Raw genomic sequence first — 21,767 nt, 5'->3', positions numbered from 1 at the left:
CCGCTCCTTCTTGAACCCACTACAATCTATCTTTCATCCAGAAAAAATGGCTCAGGGCAAAACCAGTAGTGATCTCCATGTCGCCAAAGTCAATGATCAAAACCTAGCTCCATCTACTCAACCTATCAGAATGAGAGCAAAACATCAACTTACTCGTTTTGAAAGACTTAACAGACACGTGGTTATGGACCATTTTCTTGCTGAATTAGCAGCTTTTAATGAATTACTACCACAGGTGTTCACAGGTTCAATTATTTTTCGGTAATTTTAAGGGAATTGTTCCTATGGGGGAAAAATCTTTCATTCCAAATACAATTACTCAGAGCAAAACCTCTTCCAATGGAAGGAAAAGCAACAGTTTTTATTGTTAAATTTTCAGTTCGCAGATTATTTCAAAGGTTCTTAAGTTCCCACATTCTTCCTAAGAAATCCCATCCGCAGTGGGGCCAATTCTGATTCTCCAATGAGCTCTGGGAAAACGTATTTTATCGAAGAAGAAACCTAAGGAACATTCTTCATTCTGATCTTTCACAAGCTTTGCAGCAGCTTTCTTACAAACGTCCTGCCAAGTAGAGAATTTTACAACATCACGGACATGGTTTACTTGTTCTCATCACATAACAGCGACTCAATACCTCACCACATAACAGCTTAGATATAAACGGGGTGTTTTTACATCAAGCTGCTGCTTCTTACTCCATGTCAATGAAAACTTCAGGTCAATGTGGCATGAAAGCAAACTCTGTTCTAGTCTTAATGACCGTATGTTAACTGCTGGGTAGGGAAAATGCCAACTGTGACGAAGGCATCCACGCTAACTCCCTCAACGTGCTCAGTGCCGCGTGATCCCGCTACTAAGTTTTCACGTGTGAAGGTCTTCCTTTTGTGTAACGAAGGCCTGGTCTGTTAGTGGAAGAGCTTCTGAACTCAATCACTGACCTTCTGAGTCCGTGTCAGATCTGGAAATACTGAGGCAACAGCACTGGCGAAATCGTGGGTAAGACACCGAAGCGTGCTCTGGCCTGATTCATAATGGAGTACCATCTCAGGAGAAAACAATTCCATAGAAGTCCTGATTTCAACCCATTTACTAGTTTCTGCATCAGCGTCACAATCACAGACCCCCAATTCTTAACTGGCACGTACCGTCACGTCCACATGGCGATCTACGGTTGCCAAAGCACTAGAGAGCGGTCCTCAGAAACGTCTGGCCTTGTAAGATCCGAGCCAAAAACATTTATTTCACGGTAGGTTTCAGCGCCAACTCCTATCGTGGGGGGTTGTGCATAACAATCTTCACATCAGTGAGAGCGTTCACTATAACGTGTAAACTCATTACATGAACCAAGAACAAGCTTCTAATACATACATCATTATCACACACATAATTTGTCCATGTTTTAATGACAAGGACATAAGTACTTGACGTTTACTCCAATGATGCCACTATAAGAGAATATTACATGGAACAGGATATGAAAACCAGATATAAGCTCTAAAGGGCTAAACTTCAGTTATAAAATGAAGCAGAGGCTGAGAAATCACTCCTTATCCACAGCAATTATAAATCAAGAGATGACGGAGGGTCAACCGTTATAGGTCCAAATCTACTAATGAATTAATTTCACAGTAGATTAAAAAAAAAAAGCAACAACAGGATGTATGATATTATACACGGCAAACCTATAGCACAAAATTGGGTGGGCTTATTTAGTATGAAGAGAAGTAATCTAGAAGTATAATACCCCATAAGGTTCCACGTTAGGCCATCTTAACAAGACGTATTTTCCAAAGTAACTTAACCATAAATAAAGTTGTCTGGATGTACACAACACACATACGCACATGGCCTCTAGTGAAATGCCGCCTGAAGTGTAGCATTTTCACACACAAACAGAGCTATACAATATGATACAGGGTTCTACTGCTAATTACACCAGCAATCTTACAAAATCACACCTTTCAATAGTCTTTCCTGATGAACATTTGAAAATCAATACTATAATTCATCTACTGAAATAATTTCCCTTAAAAAAAAAAACATTCGAAACGACGAGAGCTGACAAGTCGTATTATATTTCACTATCGAGATTGCTGCAGCTCATAGAACAACGTAAATCGCATGGCTTTTGGACAGCTTAGAGGAAAAAAAAAAAAAGCATCAAAATTTAGGTTCCCCAACCAGTTCTCGTGCCTCAGTCGTTGTTTACTTCTGTACCATCCGTGTGATGTGGCCCTTGAGGTTTCTCCACAGCATTCTCTGAAAGTATTACGTACGCTTTGCAGACGATGAGTCAACAGTATGCTAAATACTCAGTAATAAAAGAAAACACAGAAGGTAAATGTGTTCTTCCAAACGTCAGAATACTGCAGGCTCCCGCGAGCTGGCAAGAGTTCCCAACCTTCACGCGGCTTCACGCTTTGCAGGATAAGGCCTCCTTACGCAAAGAGCGATTGAGAACATTTGCTCCCCACACCCAGAGCCATTCAGGCATATACTGTGCAAAAAGGAACTAAAAATAAAAGAGAAAAAGGTTAGAAGGGTAGAATGCAAAGCACAGACACTTCAATGTCAGTATATGACTTAATGCAACAAATACCACCAATCAAATTAAATACGAAAAAAAGAAAAAGCCCTTAGGTGCTCTCGTACCAAACGCCTAGTTTTGTATACGAACCTGTGCTAGACTCCATGGGAATGCAAGTACACTCACCACCCGCCAACCCCCCCACCCCCGCCAATGAGGCTGGACAGACGTACATGCAGGAAGGAGTATGAGTCCATCTTTACCTAACACGAGATGAATAGGGTGGTCATTTGGCTGAGAAGGACAAGACCACTCCAGGAACAAAAGGCAGTTGAAACGGATAAATGCATCGGTGACTAGTACTGTGTGGGAAAAGGTTTGAGGGGCAGGATGGGGCGAAATGCAACAAGAGAACTGAGTCAAAAACACCGGGACCGTGGGACAGACCTGAGCTGTGAGGACGACGGCCTGGGCACCGCGGGGGAGAATCCTACCGATGCCGCTCTGTCCCGGGGACTCCCACCCCCGCCTTTTTGCCACCCAAGGGGATATAACGCGATGTCCAGAAACATTCCTGGTTGTCACAACTGGGGTGCCGGTGCTACTGGCATCCAGTGGGTAGAGGCCAGGGATGCCCAGGACAGCCCCACAACAAGGGATTATCCAACGCCGAATGCCACCCGTGCCAAGGTGGACAAAAACCCCGAGCTACGCTGACAAGTTCGTCCAGGACTGCGCTGAGCGGAAGTTCTACTAGTACGGTAGGGAAGGAGATGAATGGGAGGCCTGGCTGGCTCGGCTGGTAGAGCACAGGACACTTGGCCTCTGAAGAAGGGAAAAGAAAAGGAAAAGGAAGACAGAGAGAGGAGCAGACGGCTGGCAAGTGCTAAAATTCTAGCCTTGAACAGAACTAAAATAACAGAGGTCACCCCAGACCCGGGGTACCTGTACAACTGTGGGGAGGCCACAATGAACAGGAGGGGGGCCCAGTATCATGACCTGTGGGATGACAGTCGTGGAGCCACGGATGTCCACTGCAGGTTCCAGAGAAGCACCAGCCCACCGCCTCACAGACAGGAGCCCAGTATCCGGCCAGGAGCCACGGGAAACTTTCTGGGGACGCAACCAAGGTCTCTCTGGACCTCTTTGCAAAGCAGGATTTTGTGGGGAAAATACCTGGATCCTCCTCCCAGGAGCTGCTGCTCTCAAGCAAAAGGTTCTAAATCCAAGGAGATCCAGGAAGTCAGCTCCAGGAAGTCCAAGAGGACGCCGGGAGTAGGGACGCACTCAAACACACAGGAGCCTGGGGCAGACTCCAGAAGTGGAGCCCCTCTTCCAAGTACAGCAGTGCCCCTGCCGTCCCGGGTCTGCTTTCCACGGTTTCAGTTATCCACGGTCAAGGTCAAGGTCAAGTGTGGTCCAGAAGCAAACGATCTCCTGACTTTTCACCCTGTTAACAGCTGCCTAATGCTACGTCACTCACCTCACTCCCTCTCATCACAGAGGCACACAACAACAACAAGAAGGCTGCGAACCGAACAGCAAGGTATTTTCGGAGAGACCGCATTCGTACGTCATCACGAGAAGGGCGAGTGCAGGACAGTAAGGTATTTTGAGAGACAGAGAGAGACACCAGGGTCACGTAACTTTTATTACAGTGTTGTTATAACTGTTCTATTTCATCACTATTGTGAATCTCTTACTGTGCCTAATTTATCAATTGAATTTTATCGTAAGTACGGACATACAGGAAAAGACATGGTGTCCACAGGGCTCGGCACCGTCTCTGGCTTCAGGCCCCCTCTGGTAAGGGTGGACTACGATGCCTTTCTGCAGTATGTATCCAGTGAAGGAGGGATGAACACCTAAGAATCTTCGTTTTTAATTTCCACCCCTGACCACTGTCTACCGCAAGGGGACCAGCATCGGGGTGCACTGTGCCACCGTCCTGACGTGCTGCATGTGGAGACGTCACGGGCACACCATCTCCAACTTATCCGAGCGGGGTCCTAGCACCCTGGGTAGCAGCGTGGAAAGAGCTTGGTGGAAAGAGCTACTGGAAGAGGAAAGAACTTCATCCCCTGTGTACTGACAGATTAGAAACTAAAGGGGCGACCCACCTACTTGTTTACAAGGGGAGTGAGTGTGAGTGTGCCTGGGAGGGGCGGGGAAGGAGGGAAGGGAGGGTTGGGTCTCGGGCTCTGGAAGGCTCTGTGCATGTTCAGACCCTGACCCACTGTCTAGGTCAAGGAAAGGAGCTGCTTTTCTCCTGGGACAAAAGCCAACAGTAACCGATCCGGACGCAGTGTAGTCCCTCCAGGGACTGCTGTTCAGTAAGACGTGGGGACCCGGAGCCGGAGGAGAAACTCAATAGCAAACGGGCGTGTTCGGCTGGTTGCAAATCTGCATCAGCAATGAAAATGCCGATGCCGTGTTCCTCAGAGACCGGCGCGGTGGGGCCTGGGTAAGAACTGGGAAGAGCCAAGATGGAAAAGAGCCCAAAGAACCTGGGCTGGATCCTCGCGCCAGAGTTATTCCAAAGGAAGAAACACAGCAGCACCGAAGCCGTGCGGTGCGCAGTCCCCTTCCCGGGCGGCAGCCGGCACGGGAACTTGGGCTGGGCAAGGGGGGCCGTGACCTCTGACACGGCTGCCGGCCTGCCTCCCCTGGCCCCTCACCACATCTCGAGACGCAATTCCAGGGCCTCCTCACCGCCCCCCAGCTCCCCTCTCCTCTAAACGCCACGTCTTCTTTTTCCAATAGCCACAGACACACGGCACGCGTGAACAAATACGCCCACCATGGGGAGAAATTCCGAGCAGAGAGAGCCCAGATGCCCCACCCCGCCTGCCGGTCCCTGTGGCTCGGTCAGCGGACCACCAGGAGCACAGCCCCCGGGCCCCTAAGCAAGACCCTTTCTGGTCAACTTGTCGACTTAATGGCTTTTCCAGCCTAACACATACCAGAGTGTCTCTGGCCTTCACGTCAAGACCCACAGACAGAAAGCTATCAGCTTTTCCGTCGGCCTCGCTCTGTGCTCCGAAGCGGACAATACCGCCTGGTGCCGCTTCTGCGAATGAGAAGTGCTTCCGAATCAACGCTGAACACTAGTTAGCAATTAAAGGAAAGGCACCGGACTCCTTTCTAGCTGTTTTAAGTCCAAATCGTTTTTTTTCTATTTTTTTGCTCGCAAATCATTAAGACAACCAGTGTAACGCAGGGAAGAGGCAATCGTTCAACTCCATGGACGGCAAGAACGCAGAAAAGGTGCGGCCGCGAGCGAACGCGGCTCCCGTGTCGGACGGTGTTCTGCAGACACCCGCGAGGGCTGCGGCCCGGGGAAGGAGTGAGGACACCTCCCCCCACCGCCCCCCCCCCCCCGACCTCTGTGCAAGTGCATCAGAAAGAGCCTTTTTTATACACTTAGCAGCCATCGCTGAATACACTGCATTCTCAGTAAAGGGTGGTGAAATGACTCCAGAGGCTGTCCCACAAGGGTCACTCACCCGCACACAGCACCCCCCCACCCCCCCATACCTCCTCACTCTCCGAGTCCCTCACAGGAGCCACCAGACAGCAGCCCCTCCTCGCCTCCACGGCCTCCTCGCCTTCCTCACTGTCCCCAGGCCCACGTCACCTCCCCTCCACTGCGCTCTCCGTCCTGCCCTCGCTTCCGGCACCATGCCTTCTCTCCCATCTGTAGGCCACTCTTCTCCACACAGCCCTTCCCCCCAGCACTCACGAACAGCCACATCTCTGCTGCCATAAACGGACTGACAAATACACCTCCCTCCTCGGGCCCAATCCACCTGCCGCCGCATCTGTGGCCCGTGCGTTTTCCGTGTCCCTCCCCGCCGCTCACGGCAACCCACGGCTCTCAGAAAGATCCCGAAACTGCCTTCATCGACGTCATCAAGGATTTCCAAGATTCTAAACCCAACACGGTATATCTACTCTTGCTCCATTCGAAATGTGGAAAACTAACCGAGACAAACAGCACAGGTAACGTTTCATACGGTTGGTACGTGGGGCACATCAAACTTCACCCAGTCAATTCCTCAGGCACTAAAAATTGACAGAGGAAGGAAAGCTTAACAAAATTTGATCTTTGCGGCCCAAGAAAACCGTATTCGGAAGAGATGACGATTAGAAAGAAAAATCACAGCATCTAAAGCTGAGAATCCGACTATGGACAAAACAGTGATGAACGATCAAATCTTTGTTGTAAAATTGAAAACAAAAAAAGTGGGGCACCTGGGTGGCTTAGCTGGATAAGTGTCCGACTCCTGATGTTGGCTCAGGTCATGATCTCTCTGTCATGAGACTGAGCCCCACGTCGGGCTTCGCACTGAGCACGGAGTCTGCTTAAGATTCCCTCTACCCCTGCCCCTCCCTGCTCACGTGTGCAGGCTCGCTGGTGCTCTCCCTTTCTCTCAAAAAAAATAAAAGAATTTTAAAAAGAAGAAAAAAGTGATAATGCTGAGAATGATTTGAGTAAAATAGAGACGAAAACAGACAAACATGTAAAGTTTTAACAGCTCTGTACAAAAAGCTACTCTAGGAATTAACAGATTTTCTGGGCAGAAAAATATACGTTCTCAAGAAGAGTTCATCAACGTGAACTAATTATCATTAAAATGTGGGTGTTTTAGAAATGCAGTCAAAACATCTGCCACGGCTAAGCCCCATCCCGTCCCTGACAGGTCTTCATTTTTCACCTGACTTCGACGTCCGCTGGCCTCGAAAACTACTGTTTTGCCTTTCTCTGCTTTTCTCCAGGAATGAAGGGCCTGGAAACAACCACGTAAGTAAAACTCCTTTTTATTCAAGAAACTTTTCGCCAAACCTTTCGATAAAAGTAAAAATTGTTGATTTACTTACCTAAGAATTTGGTGACGACAAATTTAACGATCTTTAAGCACAAACAGTCTCAAAAACATTTGCTTGGCAACCAAGAAACTACGTGTCAAAGAGCAACCATTCTAAACTAGGGCACGCCTACCAATTCCGCCACAATCTGCTCTAACAAATCACGAGCTCTCTACCGAATACTTGGAACCAAATTTTCAAATATCCAAGTTACTCCTTCAACTACCAAAGACCCACACCTCTGTCACGCCTGAACAGGAAACTCAACGGTAGAGTCTATGCTTCCTGAACAAATGAGTTCCAGAATACGCTGGGGCATTAGCTGGCTCGATGGTTATGTGAGATACAGACCGACCTTGGTTTCGCGTTCGTGGGTTACGCTGCTGATTTAGAGGCACCCTCTCAATCATTACTAGAATTGGTTTGACTTTGAAATCCCCACGTAAATACTTAGTATTTTTACACTGCTACCATCTCCCTATATGAAAGCAGCGTATCTCATCTCTTAGGGATCACACAGATGAAACTATTCGATGTTCTTGATAAAATAATAACTTCACAAAGGGGAATTTAGTGACTTAACCAGAACCACTAAGAGTGTCAGGTTTAAGAATCAGAATTTGCAATTCTCACGTTTCCGCGGTAGGCCTCAATCAGATTGCCATGTATCATCTAGAAAGGTTCAGGATGCATTAACCTAATTACAAGAGCCGAGCGCATTCTGTTACCTGGATAGAATGGGACCAGTATCCTGTGGTCCTTTTCGAAATGCCAAGGGTAGAAACGGCATGGTGTGCGTATACTTTGGGCGAAGGCACCAACCACGGGCACTTGTGCAGAAAGCTGCCGGGTGCGGTCATGTTGGTAGCCACGTAGAACGGGATTAGACTCTGTACGAAGATTCCTTTAGAAGCATACTCGTACTGCAGTGCTCTGCTGAAGTGGTCTAAATAAGCCTGTTAAAACGGAGCAGGGGTCAAGACTTCATTCGGGGGGAAGGTGGAAGAAAATTCAGGAGAGAAAAAAGGCTTGCTTATTACCATTTCAGGAAAAAAATACAGTCAACGCGAGCTGCCGACAAAGAGCTCAGCAAACTGGACCAAACCACGTAATAAAGGTCCTATTGCCTTCTGATGCCATTTTCCAATCGGGAAGACATTACCTTGGAAGCAGAAAACGCAGCCAGCTGGGGAGTCGGCTTGCAGCAGGAGCCAGAAGAGATGGTGACAACAGCGCCCTTCTTTCTCTCCACCATTCCCGGTAACACTATGTGGACCATCAAACTGGCCGCGGCAATGTTTACATTTATGATATCCCAGAGTTTGTCCTCGGAGACCTGAGTAAAATACTGGGGGTAGGGATAAAACACGCCCACGTTATTCACCAAGATGCCGATGTCTCTGTCTTTCAAGGCTTCTCGAATCGGGTCGTAGATCTCCCGGCCGCTGCTGAAGTCCGCCACTATGATATCGGTCTCCACGTTGTAGGTGTCAGCGATGTCCTTAGCCAGCATCTGTAACTTGTCTTGGTTGCGACTAATCAGGATGATGTTGAGACCACGGCTTGCTAGCTCTTCTGCATAGGCTCTCCCGATCCCGTCCGTGGCACCTGCAACCCAAGTCACAGCACGTGAGCACGATCGTCTCGGGTGCAACCTTCACAGGGAACCTTAAATACCCCATTTCCGGGGTTAAGCGCAGAGAAGGGTTCACACTGGAAATAAACCCCAGAAGGGTGATTTCACGTCCACCAAGATGACTGTGAAACACGGCAGAGAATGGTTTTCAAGCTTCTATCTGGCTTGAACGAGTGCTGGGAGGTACTTTCCTGGGAAACTGATAAATGAAAACGAAATTTAACTTAAGGAAAGCATTTCTGAAAGTGGTGACAGTTTCTAAGGACAATTTCAGAACAGGGCCAAAGGAAAAGCAAGAGGTAGGAAGGTGGGCTGGGGCAGGACCGGGCACAGAAGAGCAGAAGGAGAGGCAGACGTCACAGGACAATCCTTCCGCGAGGAGGGCAGTAAGAAAATGTGAACGTGATCACAACGGAACTACGTTCCCGTGAAAACTTCCCACAGAATTCAGTAACTCCTCCAGCAAGGCATCCGACTTAAAACACAAACAGAAAAGCTTATACTGTTACCATTAGCACGTTTCTTACCACTCACGACTGCCCATCGTCCGTATTGCTTGATCAGATCTGCTCTGCTCACCAGGCGTGGGATGAAATGCAGTCTGATCAGGCTGTAAAAGTCACAGACGACGGTGATGCTTTTTCGGGCTGTATACCAGGCTCCAACCAAGGCCAGAGCTTCCATGTAGCAATTGCACGACCTGGCGATCTCCCGATACAAGAGGTAGAAGCTGTCAACGGCAGCCATGGCAGCCTGCGGGGGAGGGGGGGAGGGGGGGAGGGGAGGGAGAGAGGCGTGCTTTGCTTAGTTAAGTTAAAGGAACACACGGAGTCTGAATGAAGACAGACATCTAAGGATGTCCGAGCTTGACAATTATGCATTCAACTAACAGTAATGTCTCAAACGCATGTAACCCATGGATCCAATCCATTTATAATCTCATTAACATCTGCAGCTCATAAAGTCCTTTTCTTCTAAAGAGATTAGTCAACATAACTACCAAGAGCTATCAAATTCCTACAAAAATTCAGGCACTGTGCTACATGTTGTGGATACAGAGATAAACACAATATGCTCTGCGCCCTAAAAAAAGCTCCTCGCCCAGCACAGTGACAGACTTTTAATTCATGTAACAGCTGAGAGGTGTGTTTACTTCCCTGCTTTCTTCAAATCGAGCCAGTGCAGAGGCCCACCACCCACGCCGAGACAGAGTAGAAGAAACAGAGGCAGTATTAAGACACTGCCTTGGCCAAAAAGAGCTTACAATCCATTTGAGACAAAACTGAGCTGTAATACACGTTCACATAAATGATATTGTGAATAAATAATATACAAAACATATATTTTTATCAAACGTGCTCCCCACGCCCGAGGAACTGGTTTTCTTTTTTGTTTTTTAGATTTCTTTTTTAACATTTATTTTTGAGAGACAGAGGAACAGAGCACGAGTGGGAGAGGGGCAGAGAGAGAAAGGGAAACACAGAATCCAAAGCACAGCTGTCAGCACAGAACCCGACGTGGGGCTTGAGGTCACGACGTGAGCCGAAGTCGGACGCTTAACCAATTGAGCCACCAGGCGCCCCAGAACTGGCTTTCTTAAGTGACAACAGAGCAGGACGCCTCTGTCTTACTGAGGTCACCGGGGCACCAATACCTTTGCCCTGCTCCCTACGGCCGAACAAAGAGTCCAACACAACTCGCTCTTGTAAGTACCCACGCAGCAAGCATTTACAAAGCCCTTACTATGTTCCAGGTACCATGACACATGCTACGGATTCACAGAGGAGTTCATTAATTGTACCCAAGAAAAGAGAAGGCCATTTAACAAAACAATTATTTCGTTCTTTCTTTCTTTAATTTTTTTAATGTTTCCTTTTGAGAGAGAGAGACAGAGCATGAGTGAGGAAGGGGCGGAGAGAGAGGGAGACACAGAATCCGCAGCAGGCTCCGGGCTCCGAGCTGTCAGCACAGAGCCAGACGTGGGGCTCAAACTCACGAACGGTGAGATCGTGGCCTGAGCTGAAGTCAGAGCTCTGAGCTCTGTCAGGGCGACAGCGCTACCCAGGCGCCCCTAAACAACAATTCTAAATGCCGTATGAACTGGTCTGTGTGTGCCCGTGATGAGAAATGACCCTGCCGAGACAGACAAAAGTCAGGCACTACCAAGGTTGATGAACTTGGTCCTAGACCAGGCTTGGGGACCGCTGACGCCAGATCCAACCGTGTGCTGTCTGCAACGGACAAGATATCAAAGAGATCACAAGAGACTGCAATTAAATTAACAGGAACTCATACGCACAAACACAAGGACATAGCATTTATTACATAAAAGACAAACGACTTTAATCCAAAATATACTGAACATTTCTGGGAATGGGCCCTCTTTAGAAGTCCCATTAAAATAGGAAAAAAAAAAAGATTCCTGAAACTAAGAAAATCCCCCCAAAAAAGCATCAAAAATAGGCATATGCTTAAGGAGGAACGAGCGAATTCCCTCCCACTCCACTGCAATGTAATTTGAGCTCAATCAAGTTCTGCAGAGTGAAAACGAGCTACGCAGGAGAAAACCAATTAGCCACGGCAACAGCACACATTATAGGAGTGACAGCATACTGTGATAAAAGGCACACAGAATAACAGAAAGCCTGCTGAATATAGATAGGTACGTGTTGAATACATATAAACTGATACAGACGTGAATGTGTAATCAGAACTACAAACCAACAAAGTCACAAAGAAATAGGAGAGAAAACTGAGGAGATGATTGGGCAGTGGGGTTCCCAAAGGCCCCACCACACGGATGGTCTCTCAAGCAGTGAGCTGTGCACAGCCACCAGATCACTAATGAAGCTGCTCTGGCCTTAAAGGAATGTTTTCCCCAAATAACACAGAAAATGCTGAAGTTGGCCCATCTCATCTCCTACTGGTAAAGCCATATACCGGAGTTCTGTTCACAGAAACGTACCTCCTTCGACAAGAATGCCAAAATCGACCATGAAGAGGAAACACTGTAAATTTCATTAACTACGCAAACCAAATACTTCATAACGTGAGAACAACTAAACGCTCCTTTGGGGTAATTTTTCTTCGTCAACTACCCGGGCTGAGATTTCCTAAAATATGAAGTATCGAGAGCAACAGAGTTTGGCTGCAAGAGGTCCCTCCTGTCGTGATCAATCTGCCACACAGAAGGCCACAAGCCTCTGGAGTGACTTCCAAATCCTCCGAAATGCATTCAGCGTCGGGACTGTCGGTCCCAAGTATGTCCATTCTTCCCCCGCTGCCCACGAATGCCCCTCCGAGGTTCCAGACGCTAGAGCCGAGGGAGTGTCGTGTCACTCTCTCCCAGGGTCCCTGCTCAGCATCTCACTACACAGCCCAGTCCCGGCTGAGGCAGGTGGCTGACGGGACACACCCCTGACCTGATGTGCTACCAAGGTGCTCACGATGGCCGCGGCCGCTCAAGAGTGCACGATTCTAACCAAGCGACCCAACCAGTCATTTCTTCCAAGAACGTAAAGACAAGATACCACGTTACACCGTCATCTGTGGAAGTTCCTGGCATAATTCTTTTAACAGTGTACAAGTGCCTTCTTTCCTAACTAACCAAATGCTAACCCACGAGGAAAACAAACGCAAAAAATAAGACTTGTATATACTACTACTTTTCCATCAAAATGCAATAAAATTAGGAATAACAAAACTACAACAAAAAAAATCCAGATTCTTAGAATATTACATCTCTCCTCCCAATATAGGTGGGTGTACATGTAAGATACTAAAACAATGTGAAAATTTAAATCTTATGGTTCAAGATCTAGGGGGTTATCACCAAAGCAATAGTTGGGCGGAACTAACTGCACGGAGGGCACGTAGGAGGTTCCAGCTAGAGAGGAGAAGGGCAAGTGTGACTCACCGAATGGCCTCGTACTAATGGGAAACCGTGTAAAGGGGACGTCCTCCTGCCTCAAACTCAGACACAATTTCTTCCAAGAATTTGAACATTTGTGAAGAAAAGCTCTAGCTACAGGTGTCTGACCACAAAGGAGACTCACAACTTTCTGCCTAGGCCATTACCTACCTTGGTGTCCTCTCACCTCACAGCTGCCAGCTCTGGCTCTTCGGGAATATTCCGCTCTGCCCCCTTAAGGCCGACCTGTGAACAAAAACTAACGTGAAATAAAGTGCTTCCTTCTGCCCTCAGCTCAGCTGGGAAAACTTTATATAAACCTAAGATCAAGGTGTTTAAAAAGTAAGAAAACACGTGAATTCCTCGGCCATGAGTCCCGGTGCAGGCAGCAAAGCATTTCCTCACCCCGGAGGACGGCAGACACCCACCCATCCGCGGAGACGCCCTGCTGGGACGTCCCCGCCGCCCCCGGACCTTGTGTCCTAAGGAACATTTCGCAAAGTGGAAATAAACCAGCTCTGCGAGCCGGGAAACACGGCACTCTGCAGACACGCCGGGAGCTCAGGACACAGCCCGGGAGCAGGCGGGTCCGGGAGCGTGAGGGGACTGGCCATCCTGCCTCCGTGGTGTCCGCCTGGCCTTCCTGGGGCCCCCAACTGTCCCCTACCCACAATCCACCTTCCTCCGCGCCACCTGTGCAGGCCCGGCCCCTCTAGTCCACGTTCCTGGAGACTCAGGCTGCCCACCTGCGCCCAGGCACGCGGCACCCGTGTGGCCGTGGCGGAGGTGGCGGGAGGAAGTGGCCTGCGGCATGTGGAGCTGCCCCTTCTGGCCTGGGAGCGGGGCAGGCTTCAAGAACGAGCAGAGCAAAGCCACCTCTGCGACACCTTTCCCCTCCTTGCGCCCTGGACATGGTCCCAAACCATTTTGTTTTTGAAGACCCCCTTGCAGGCTGAATTCCTCCAGGGCTGAGAGCAAACCTTATTCCTCTCTGTCCTTCCAGCACCTTCCACAGCCGTGGCCCACAGCAGGAGCTCAGCAGCCGGCTGCTACATTAAGCCGGACTACCCGGTCTCCAGCTCACCTCTCAGCCTCCACGCTTTCTTGTGCCCCCGCGCGGGAGGGGACCACCACGCAAACTTCCCCGACCCTCTGCAGAGACACTCCGTGTGCAAAACCCACCAAGGACCTCCTGCTCAGGGGCAGCAGAAAGACGCAGCAACTCCAGAGGCGAAGTGGCAGCAGCAGCTTCCAGGGCCTTGGACCCGGCACGGTCTGGCTTCCCGGCTCTACCGTCAGACCCCCTCCGCCGTCCTATCACGCGGCTACGTGACGGAATTTCACATCACAGTTCCACCACAGGCAAAGACCTTAACCGTGCACTGTCTTTGCTACATTTTTTTTTTTAATCACAGAGAATCAGAGGGCTGACACGTTCTAGGCCTGGTCTACAGCCTTGAGGGACAGAAGTGCAATGTCATCGTTCTCCAGATACGGCTCAACATGGAGAGAGCTAACTCACACCCACCAAACTCACAGAAGACCGACAAATTCAAATACCAATTTATTTGTGAATAATAAACAATACCTCCCAAAAGTCTAAACACTCATAGTCACTGGTCTGTAGGCAAGTCTACCAGAAAACCGAACTACTCAAACAGCAATGATCACCTAAGTGGCAAACACTGACGACCCTTCACAGTTAAGCCCCTGCCGCCCCTGCGTACAAGGGATTCACCGAAACATAAAACAGAGCGATCCGGCGCAATGTGGCGAGGGCCCTGTCGAAGAGGGTAGAAGGCCCTCCTGGGCAGAGAGGAGGAGGCAAGGGCACGGCACTGCAAGAGGTCCAGCCTGCCAGGAAATGGTGACAAGTTCTCCAGGCCTACAGCACAGGATGTCCACCAAGGGGTGGAAAGGGGACTGGGGAGGGAAGGCTGGATTGTGAAAGGCCCTTGTGCCAAACAGAAGCGTGTGGACTTACTAAGCTCCTTATGGCAAAGGGGGGACTGATCGGGTTTGTTGTGAAAGGCGGTTGGCAGCAGAGGGAGGCGGCTGTGGTGATGCAGGCAGGAGGTGTGGGGCCCTGAGCCCTGGTCCTTCCAGAAGGGGACAGGCAAGGCTGAATTGAGAGCTCACGGCTTTATGACCGACTCCTGCTGCTTCTCAGACACATCACATGTTTCTACACATTCGCTCACACCCAGATGGACAATAAATGGAAAATAACAGGAGATCAGACGTTCCTGACACCCTCTTCTCAACCTCCTCCCCCACCTTTCAGTAAGTAGTACATGATGGAAAATAATGTCTTTCTAATGAAGGAAGAAATTAAGACTTCCCCCAAAGCCATTAGCTCCCAGGAAACCTCATGGAAACCCAGGTTTAAAGGAGCTTATTACACATTTAAGTCTAGAAGCCTACCAAGATATGCATGATATTGAGCTGCATTTAACTTGCTTTGAGGGTTTGACTAGTTAATTTTCCCGCAGGTAGGTATTAGCCTGAAACTTGGAAAAACCCATTTGGAAAGCAACACTATAACGGTCAAATGATCAGCTTTACACAGTCTGCTTGTAAAAAATGTTACGAAGCTTTGTTTTCTGGCCTCTACAGAAAACTAAATCATCAGTGAACAAAATGGGAGAAAAACAGGTGAGGAAAAGTCGGAACTGTCCCCCAAACGGGAAGGGAGCACTTCCCTATCACCTGTTAGGCATTTTCTACTTCTGCAAGACAACGGTCCCAGGACTAATTCATCAAACACATAAAAAGTCTCTTAGGTAGGGGCGCCTGGGTGGCTCAGTCGGTTGAGCGGCCGACTTCGGCTCAGGGCATGATCTCGCGGTCCGTGAGTTCGAGCCCCGCGTCGGGCTCTGTGCTGACAGCTCGGAGCCTGGGGCCTGTTTCGGACTCTGTGTCTCCCTCTCTCTGACCCTCCCCTGTTCATGCTCTGTCTCTCCCTGTCTCAAAAATAAATAAAACATTAAAAAAAAAAATTTTTTTTTAAAAAGTCTCTTAGGTAATCTATGAACTTTGGGCGATCATGACGTTCAGTGTAGGTTCAGCCTTGATTTAAAAAAAAAAAAAGGGTCCTGGCACCTGGGAAGCTCAGTCAGTTAAGCATCCGAGTCTCAATTTCAGCTTGGGGCATGATCTCACGATTCATGAGTTCCAGCCCCGCATCAGGCTCTGCGCTGACAGTGCGGTTCCTGCTTGGGATTCTCTCTCCCTCTCTCTCTGCCCTTCTCCTGATTGTGCTCTGTCTCTCTCAAAAATAAATAAATAAACATTAAAAAAAAAAAAAAAGGTACCATTCTGGTGAGTGCTGTTAACAATGGGGCAGTCTCAAGGGGAGCCTGGGGGGCTCAGTCGGTTAAGCATCCGACTTTGGCTCAGGTCATGATCTTGTGGTTCATGAGTTCGAGCCCCCGCATCGGGCTCTGTGCTGACAGCTCAGAGCGTGGAGCCTGCTTTGGATCCTGTGTCTCCGTCCCTCCCCTCTCTGCCCCTCATGCTCTGTCTCTCTCTCTCTCTCTCTCTCTCTCTCTCAAAATACACACACACACACACACACACACAAAACAAAAAACAACGGGGGCAGTCTCTGTGTGGGTGGGAGCAGGGAGTATATGGCAATTCCTGTACCTTTCTCTCACATTTACTCTACACCTAAAACTGCTCCCCAAAAAAGTCCTAAAACAAACCTTGTTAAAAAAAAAAAAAACTCTAAAGGGAATATTGCAAACATAAAAGTATCATGGGAAAATTATGGTCAAAACTGCAAAGAGTAGGGTGGCTGGGTGGTTCACTCGGTTAAGCATCTAACTCTTGATCTCAGCTCAGGTTTCGATTTTAGGGTTGTGAGTTTAAGCCCCACATTGGGCTCCACTCTGGGCATGGAGCCTGCTTTAAAAAGAAAAAAAAAACCTGCACGGAGCAAAGTCACCTCTTCAAAGCACTGCTGTGGCCAGTAACATCCTCCTGACCCAGAGTTTAGCTGCTGCGACTTAGCAGCAAAGAGGGCAGGCAAACCTCCCACAAAAACCTCCGGGAAGGAAGAGTTCGGAGAGAGAAGTCTTGGCTGCAACACCGCCGCCACCACGTCACCTAAACGAATGAGGCCCGGGGGAACATCAGGCGGGCTGGCCACGTTTCCCAGGACAATGAAGCAAGCATGACGGGGAAAGACGGCTAACTCGCCACCAAACAAAGGCAGCGTGGCAGGCTGAATAACGACCCTCGGAGACGGAGACGTCCACATCCTGATCCTCAAGCCTCATGAATACATCACCTGACGTGGCAAAGAGGACTTGGAGGATGGAATGAAGTTAAGGACCTCGAGGCGAGATGATCCCGGATGATCCGGGCGGGCCCACTGTGCTCACGCGTGTCCTTACAGGAGGGAGGCAGGAGGTCAGAGTCGGAGGAGATGCGATCGAGAAGCGGAGGTCAAGGAGACAGCGAGCGGGATTTAAAGACACTAGGCCGCTGGCTTTGACGACGGGGAGAGGGGTTACCTCGAGAATGCAGCACCTCAAGCACCTGCCAAAGGCAGGAAACAGATTCTCCCCAGAGCCTCCAGGAGTGACAGAGCCCTGCTGACACCCTCACGTCAGCCCAGTGAGACGGATTTCAGACCTCTGACTTCCAGAAGCATGAATGAATCTGCACTGTTTTAAACCACTATGTTTGCGGTAATCTGTTACAGCAGCAATAGGAAATTAAGATGGATGGATAGATGGAAGGAGGGATAGATAGACCATCAAGTCTAGTTTCTAGGACAGTAAAGAGACAAGTTGCAAATCCTGCACATCCCTTAAAGCACAACCTTCTAGTGTATGCAGGATCAGGAAAAGAGCCTCCGAGATTCCTACGATCTTCCCCTGAGAGGGGTAGACCCGAGGCAGTCCCCCCGTCCTCGTCAACAGCCGGCACTGCCCAGCTTTTCTGTAAAGCTCCAGGACTGTCGACTTTATTTTCATTAACAGCGTTTCATAGGAATGTTACTTCTCTCATAGAGTCTGCATCTGTCTTGCTCTATGCACTCAAATCCGGTCCGTCCTCCCAAGACCAGCTCAAGTCCCAGTTCAATGCCAGCACTCACGGACAACACCGAGGACACGCCAGGCCTGGGATGAAGGGGAGCCCCGTGCCACTTCCTTCCCCTTCCCAGGCCACTGTACCAAGCCACCCCCCACCCCCCGCCCCGGCCCCGAGTTCCTGTCTTGCCCACGTAGCCCTTACCACACCACTCTGCGTTAACCGTTTCCTTCATCCCTTGGTTCCCCAACTAGAGCACAGACCTCCGGAGGGCAGATGTGTCTAAAAAACTAATCTTTCTATAGCTTGAAAAACTGAAAAATACACACGTTTTAAAACCCATTATGCATAGTTCAGAGAATAACAAGACAGCCACGCGGTCACCCTCCTTCACAAATAAAACCAGTCTTAGAAGCCCCCCACTTCTTCCCTGATCATATCCCCTTCCGCCACCCTGGGGGAAACCACTCTCCTGAATTCTGACATCACCATTCCCTTGCCCTTTTAAAAAAAAATAAAATAAAATAGTTGTACTTTTACCCCAGCGGGGATTCTGAAAGAAAGTGTTCAGTTTTGTCTGGTTTTGAACTTTATATGAAGGAATCACAGCGTGTATATTCTTTGGTGACTTTCTGCTTTCACTCAACGTTGTTCTCGAGACTCACACGTACCCCGGGAGCTGTAGGTCAGACTTTTCGCTGCTGCACCCTACACACAAACACACAGCACACACACGCCACGGCCCGTACACCCATTCTACCGCTGATGTGCATTTGGGTTGGGCTTCTGGCTTGACAATTACAAAGAGAGCTGCCGGGAGCATTCTCGTGCGCCTCCCCCGAGCAGGCGCCCAAGAGTCCCTCGAAGGGGTGTGCCCGAGTCAGGCTGCTGGGGTCACAGGGCACCCGCGCACATGTTCAACCAGGCACTGCCCAAGCGGCTTGGTCTATCTGGCCAATCCCCACGCCCGTCAGGGAGCGCCCCTCCCCAAAGGCTGGCACCGTCGGCTCCCGCCCACAGGGCGGCTGTGAAAGGGGAGCTATGGTTTTAATTTACGTTTCCTGATTACTAATAAGCTTGACTGCATCCTTGGAAGCTTCTGTGCTGTTTGGGGCTCTTCATCTGTGAAGCGCCTGTTCCTGGCTTTTGCCCTTACTTCTACCGTGTTGTCTTCCTTTTCACTCTATATTCTAGACACCGCTTCTCCGTATGTTTTGTCTCTTTACGGTGCTTTTGACGAACTGAATGTCTTGATTTCAATGTAGTCAAATTTATCAATCTTCCTCCTGTATGGTTTGTGCCGTGTTATCCTCCAGTTCAGAAACCCCTCTCGGCCCCGAGACATAAACAAATTTCCCTGTATTATTTTCACAAACGTTCTATGCCACTTTGCTTTTCAGATTTACGTCTTTAATTCTCCTGCAGCTCGGTGATGGTGTGAGGCTGGGATCACACCCATCTTTAAAATTCCTCCTCGGCACCTAGCATGATGCTGCATATACAATATCTCTGTAACAAATAGATCAAATACTGCTTTGTGTTCACAGCTCGGATTTCACTCTTGAGGAGAAAAAAAAAAAAAAAAACGTAAGAAGCTTCTCAACCTCTGGGTCAGCACTTTGACCAAGTTATTATTGGCGTAGCATGACTTTTTGGAATTTCCTTACTTCCTTTGCCAATTCGGAGGCTACGGCTAACCTGAATTCACGGGAAGCTCAGTGGAAAGAGCAGAACATGGGAGTCCTCGTCCAAGATCCAACAGTCCTGGGTTTTGGGTCTCCATTTGTGCAACAGGAATTAAAACAACAGTGGCACCCACTCCTAGGCATACACCCCAGACAACTTACACTCACACAGAAGCTTGTACAGCCGTATTCCCAGCAGCGCTATTCACAATAGCTACAACGTGGAAACAACCATCAACAGATGAATGGATCAACAAAATGTGGCCAATCCACACGGTGGGGTATTCGCAATAAAACGAACGAAGTACGATGCGCCCTGCTACTCAAACCCTGAAAACACTCTGCTCGGTACAAGAAGCCAGACACAAAAGGCTACAAATCATACGAATCAACCCACAGGAACTGTCCAGAGAAGGCAAATCAGAGACAGAAAGTAGATGGTCAGGGCTGCCAGGGCACAGGGGCAGTGGGAATGGGGAGTGACTGCTAACGGGGTAGGATTTTTTTTTTTTTTCTGGGATGATGGGAATGTTCTGGAATTAAAAAGTGGTGATGGCTGGAGAGAGTGAATATGGCGCTACGAAGAACATTTTGAAATGGCTAAAACCTTAAATGGTGAATTTTCTGTAATATGAATTTTATGTCAATTTTTAACATGCACTAAAAAAATGCCGATTTGTTGAACACCACGCTACTGGAATATTCCTGTAGTGACTAAAACCACAGACGCTGAAAATAGACTTCCTGGAGTCGGATCCTAAGAGCTGTGTCTTGGGTGAAGGTGAAATTACTTCACCTCTGGGCTTTCCTTACATCACCTGTAAACACCGACATAATAGTTCCTGCCTGAGATCACAAGAATTAAAGGACCTCATACTTACAAAGCACTTAGAACAGTGCCTGAACTTAAGTGCTCACTAAATGTTAGCTATTAGCAGCTATAACTCGATGTGCAACGATAGCTACGGGCTATCTGTAGTGGCCGGGGAATTAGAACCAAGAGCTGGCTCAAAGCAGAAGTGTCTCCTAAGGACTTTAGCCCTGACACCTCACTGTTTTCTCACCAACGTTAGGAGGCAGAGTTATCATCACCCCACCCCCCAGTTTACAGATGGGGAAACTGAGGCTGAGAGAGGTTAAAGTGACACACCCAGGACCTCACGGGAATTCGAATCAAGGTCTAACAAAATCCAGAGCCCTGGCTGGCCGCCCCACTGGGAGACACCCCCCCCCCCGCAGGCGGGAATCTGGCTGGCATCACCGCGGGGGCTGCAGGTCTTGGGGTGACTGGGCTGCACGCTCCTCTGAACCAGGGACCAGGACCCTTCCGCTCCGGCACCTGGCGGCGCCCAGCACACCCGAGCAAACCACCGCGCTTGGGGAAGCGGCGGTGGCCTTTCTTCAGGCGCTCCCTTAATCTCAATTACTCCTAATTCAGAACAAAGACGACAACAAATCCCACTCCAAGTCCTTCAGACATGAGAATAAAGGAGCGCGCACAAAGGGGTGACTCTCGGAGCCTCGCGGGGAGCCCCGGGCTAGGGTCTGGGGCCAGAGGGGCCGAGCTGGGGTGGGTGGGGCGCGAGACCTTCGGGGTCCCTGGGGAGGGGGCGGGCCCAGAACGGGGGTCCCCCGGGGTGCAACGCCGGGATGGGAGTTGGGAAGGGGCGCCGCGGGGCTGAAGGAATGAGTCTGGAAGGAAGGGTGCCGAGGCGGGGGTCGTAGGGAACGGAGAGACGAAGGGGTCCGAGGGTCCGGGATGCTGATGGCGCCGAGGGGGACCGGTCCCGGGGGGCGTGGCGGGGCTCACAGGGAGGGACGGGCCGAGGGGGACGAAGCGGGCTCGGGACCCGGGGCCGGACGCGGGGGGCGGGGGGGGGCGGGGGGGAGGGGACGCGGTACCTGCAGAGGCGGCGCAGTCTCCGAGTCGGTCCCGCCAGAGCCGCGAGGCCGCCGCCCCCGTCACCACCGCCACCGCCGCCCCGCTCAACGCCGCCGCAGCTGCCGCGGGCCGCGCCCCACGTGACACGCGCCCGCGCCGGGGGCGGAGCCGTTGCGGGGCCCGCCCCCGGCGTCCCTACGTGCCGGCCCACCTT

At 49.8% G+C, this 21,767-nt stretch overlaps 1 protein-coding gene across 2 annotated transcripts; it reads right to left on the bottom strand.

The window, feature by feature from the left end:
• Positions 1-334: 334 nt before the first annotated feature.
• Positions 335-21,666, bottom strand: HSDL1 (hydroxysteroid dehydrogenase like 1). Of its 2 annotated transcripts, none has more exons than XM_030298568.2 (6): positions 21,574-21,666; positions 13,115-13,189; positions 9,561-9,786; positions 8,560-9,005; positions 8,126-8,353; positions 335-2,513 (listed from the first exon to the last, which is right to left on the bottom strand). In XM_030298568.2, exons 3-6 carry the CDS (start codon positions 9,778-9,780, stop codon positions 2,415-2,417), a joined length of 993 nt encoding a protein of 330 aa, XP_030154428.1. In that variant the 5' UTR covers positions 9,781-9,786; positions 13,115-13,189; positions 21,574-21,666; the 3' UTR covers positions 335-2,414. The 2 variants fall into 2 exon arrangements, with proteins under 2 accessions (XP_030154428.1, XP_030154427.1); XM_030298567.1 differs by lacking the exon at positions 335-2,513 and adding an exon at positions 6,940-7,318 and having other exon boundaries at positions 21,574-21,656.
• Between the last annotated feature and the right edge of the window lie 101 nt (positions 21,667-21,767).

This window comes from Lynx canadensis, chromosome E2, assembly GCF_007474595.2.
Source record: "Lynx canadensis isolate LIC74 chromosome E2, mLynCan4.pri.v2, whole genome shotgun sequence".
Lineage (NCBI taxonomy): Eukaryota > Metazoa > Chordata > Mammalia > Carnivora > Felidae > Lynx > Lynx canadensis.
Note: the sequence above shows the minus strand (reverse complement) of the source record. Positions and strands in the feature narration are given on the sequence as shown.

What these genes read in the sequence shown, in the direction of transcription:
- HSDL1 (XM_030298567.1), bottom strand. Translation starts at nt 9,780, where the DNA reads ATGGCTGCCGTTGACAGCTTCTACCTCTTGTATCGGGAGATCGCCAGG. An exon ending in CTGCGTTTTCTGCTTCCAAG is followed by an intron (nt 8,354 to 8,559) that starts GTAATGTCTTCC and finishes CCGTTTTAACAG; the next exon opens with GCTTATTTAGACCACTTCAG. An exon ending in ACTGGTCCCATTCTATCCAG is followed by an intron (nt 7,319 to 8,125) that starts GTAACAGAATGC and finishes GGTTGTTTCCAG; the next exon opens with GCCCTTCATTCCTGGAGAAA.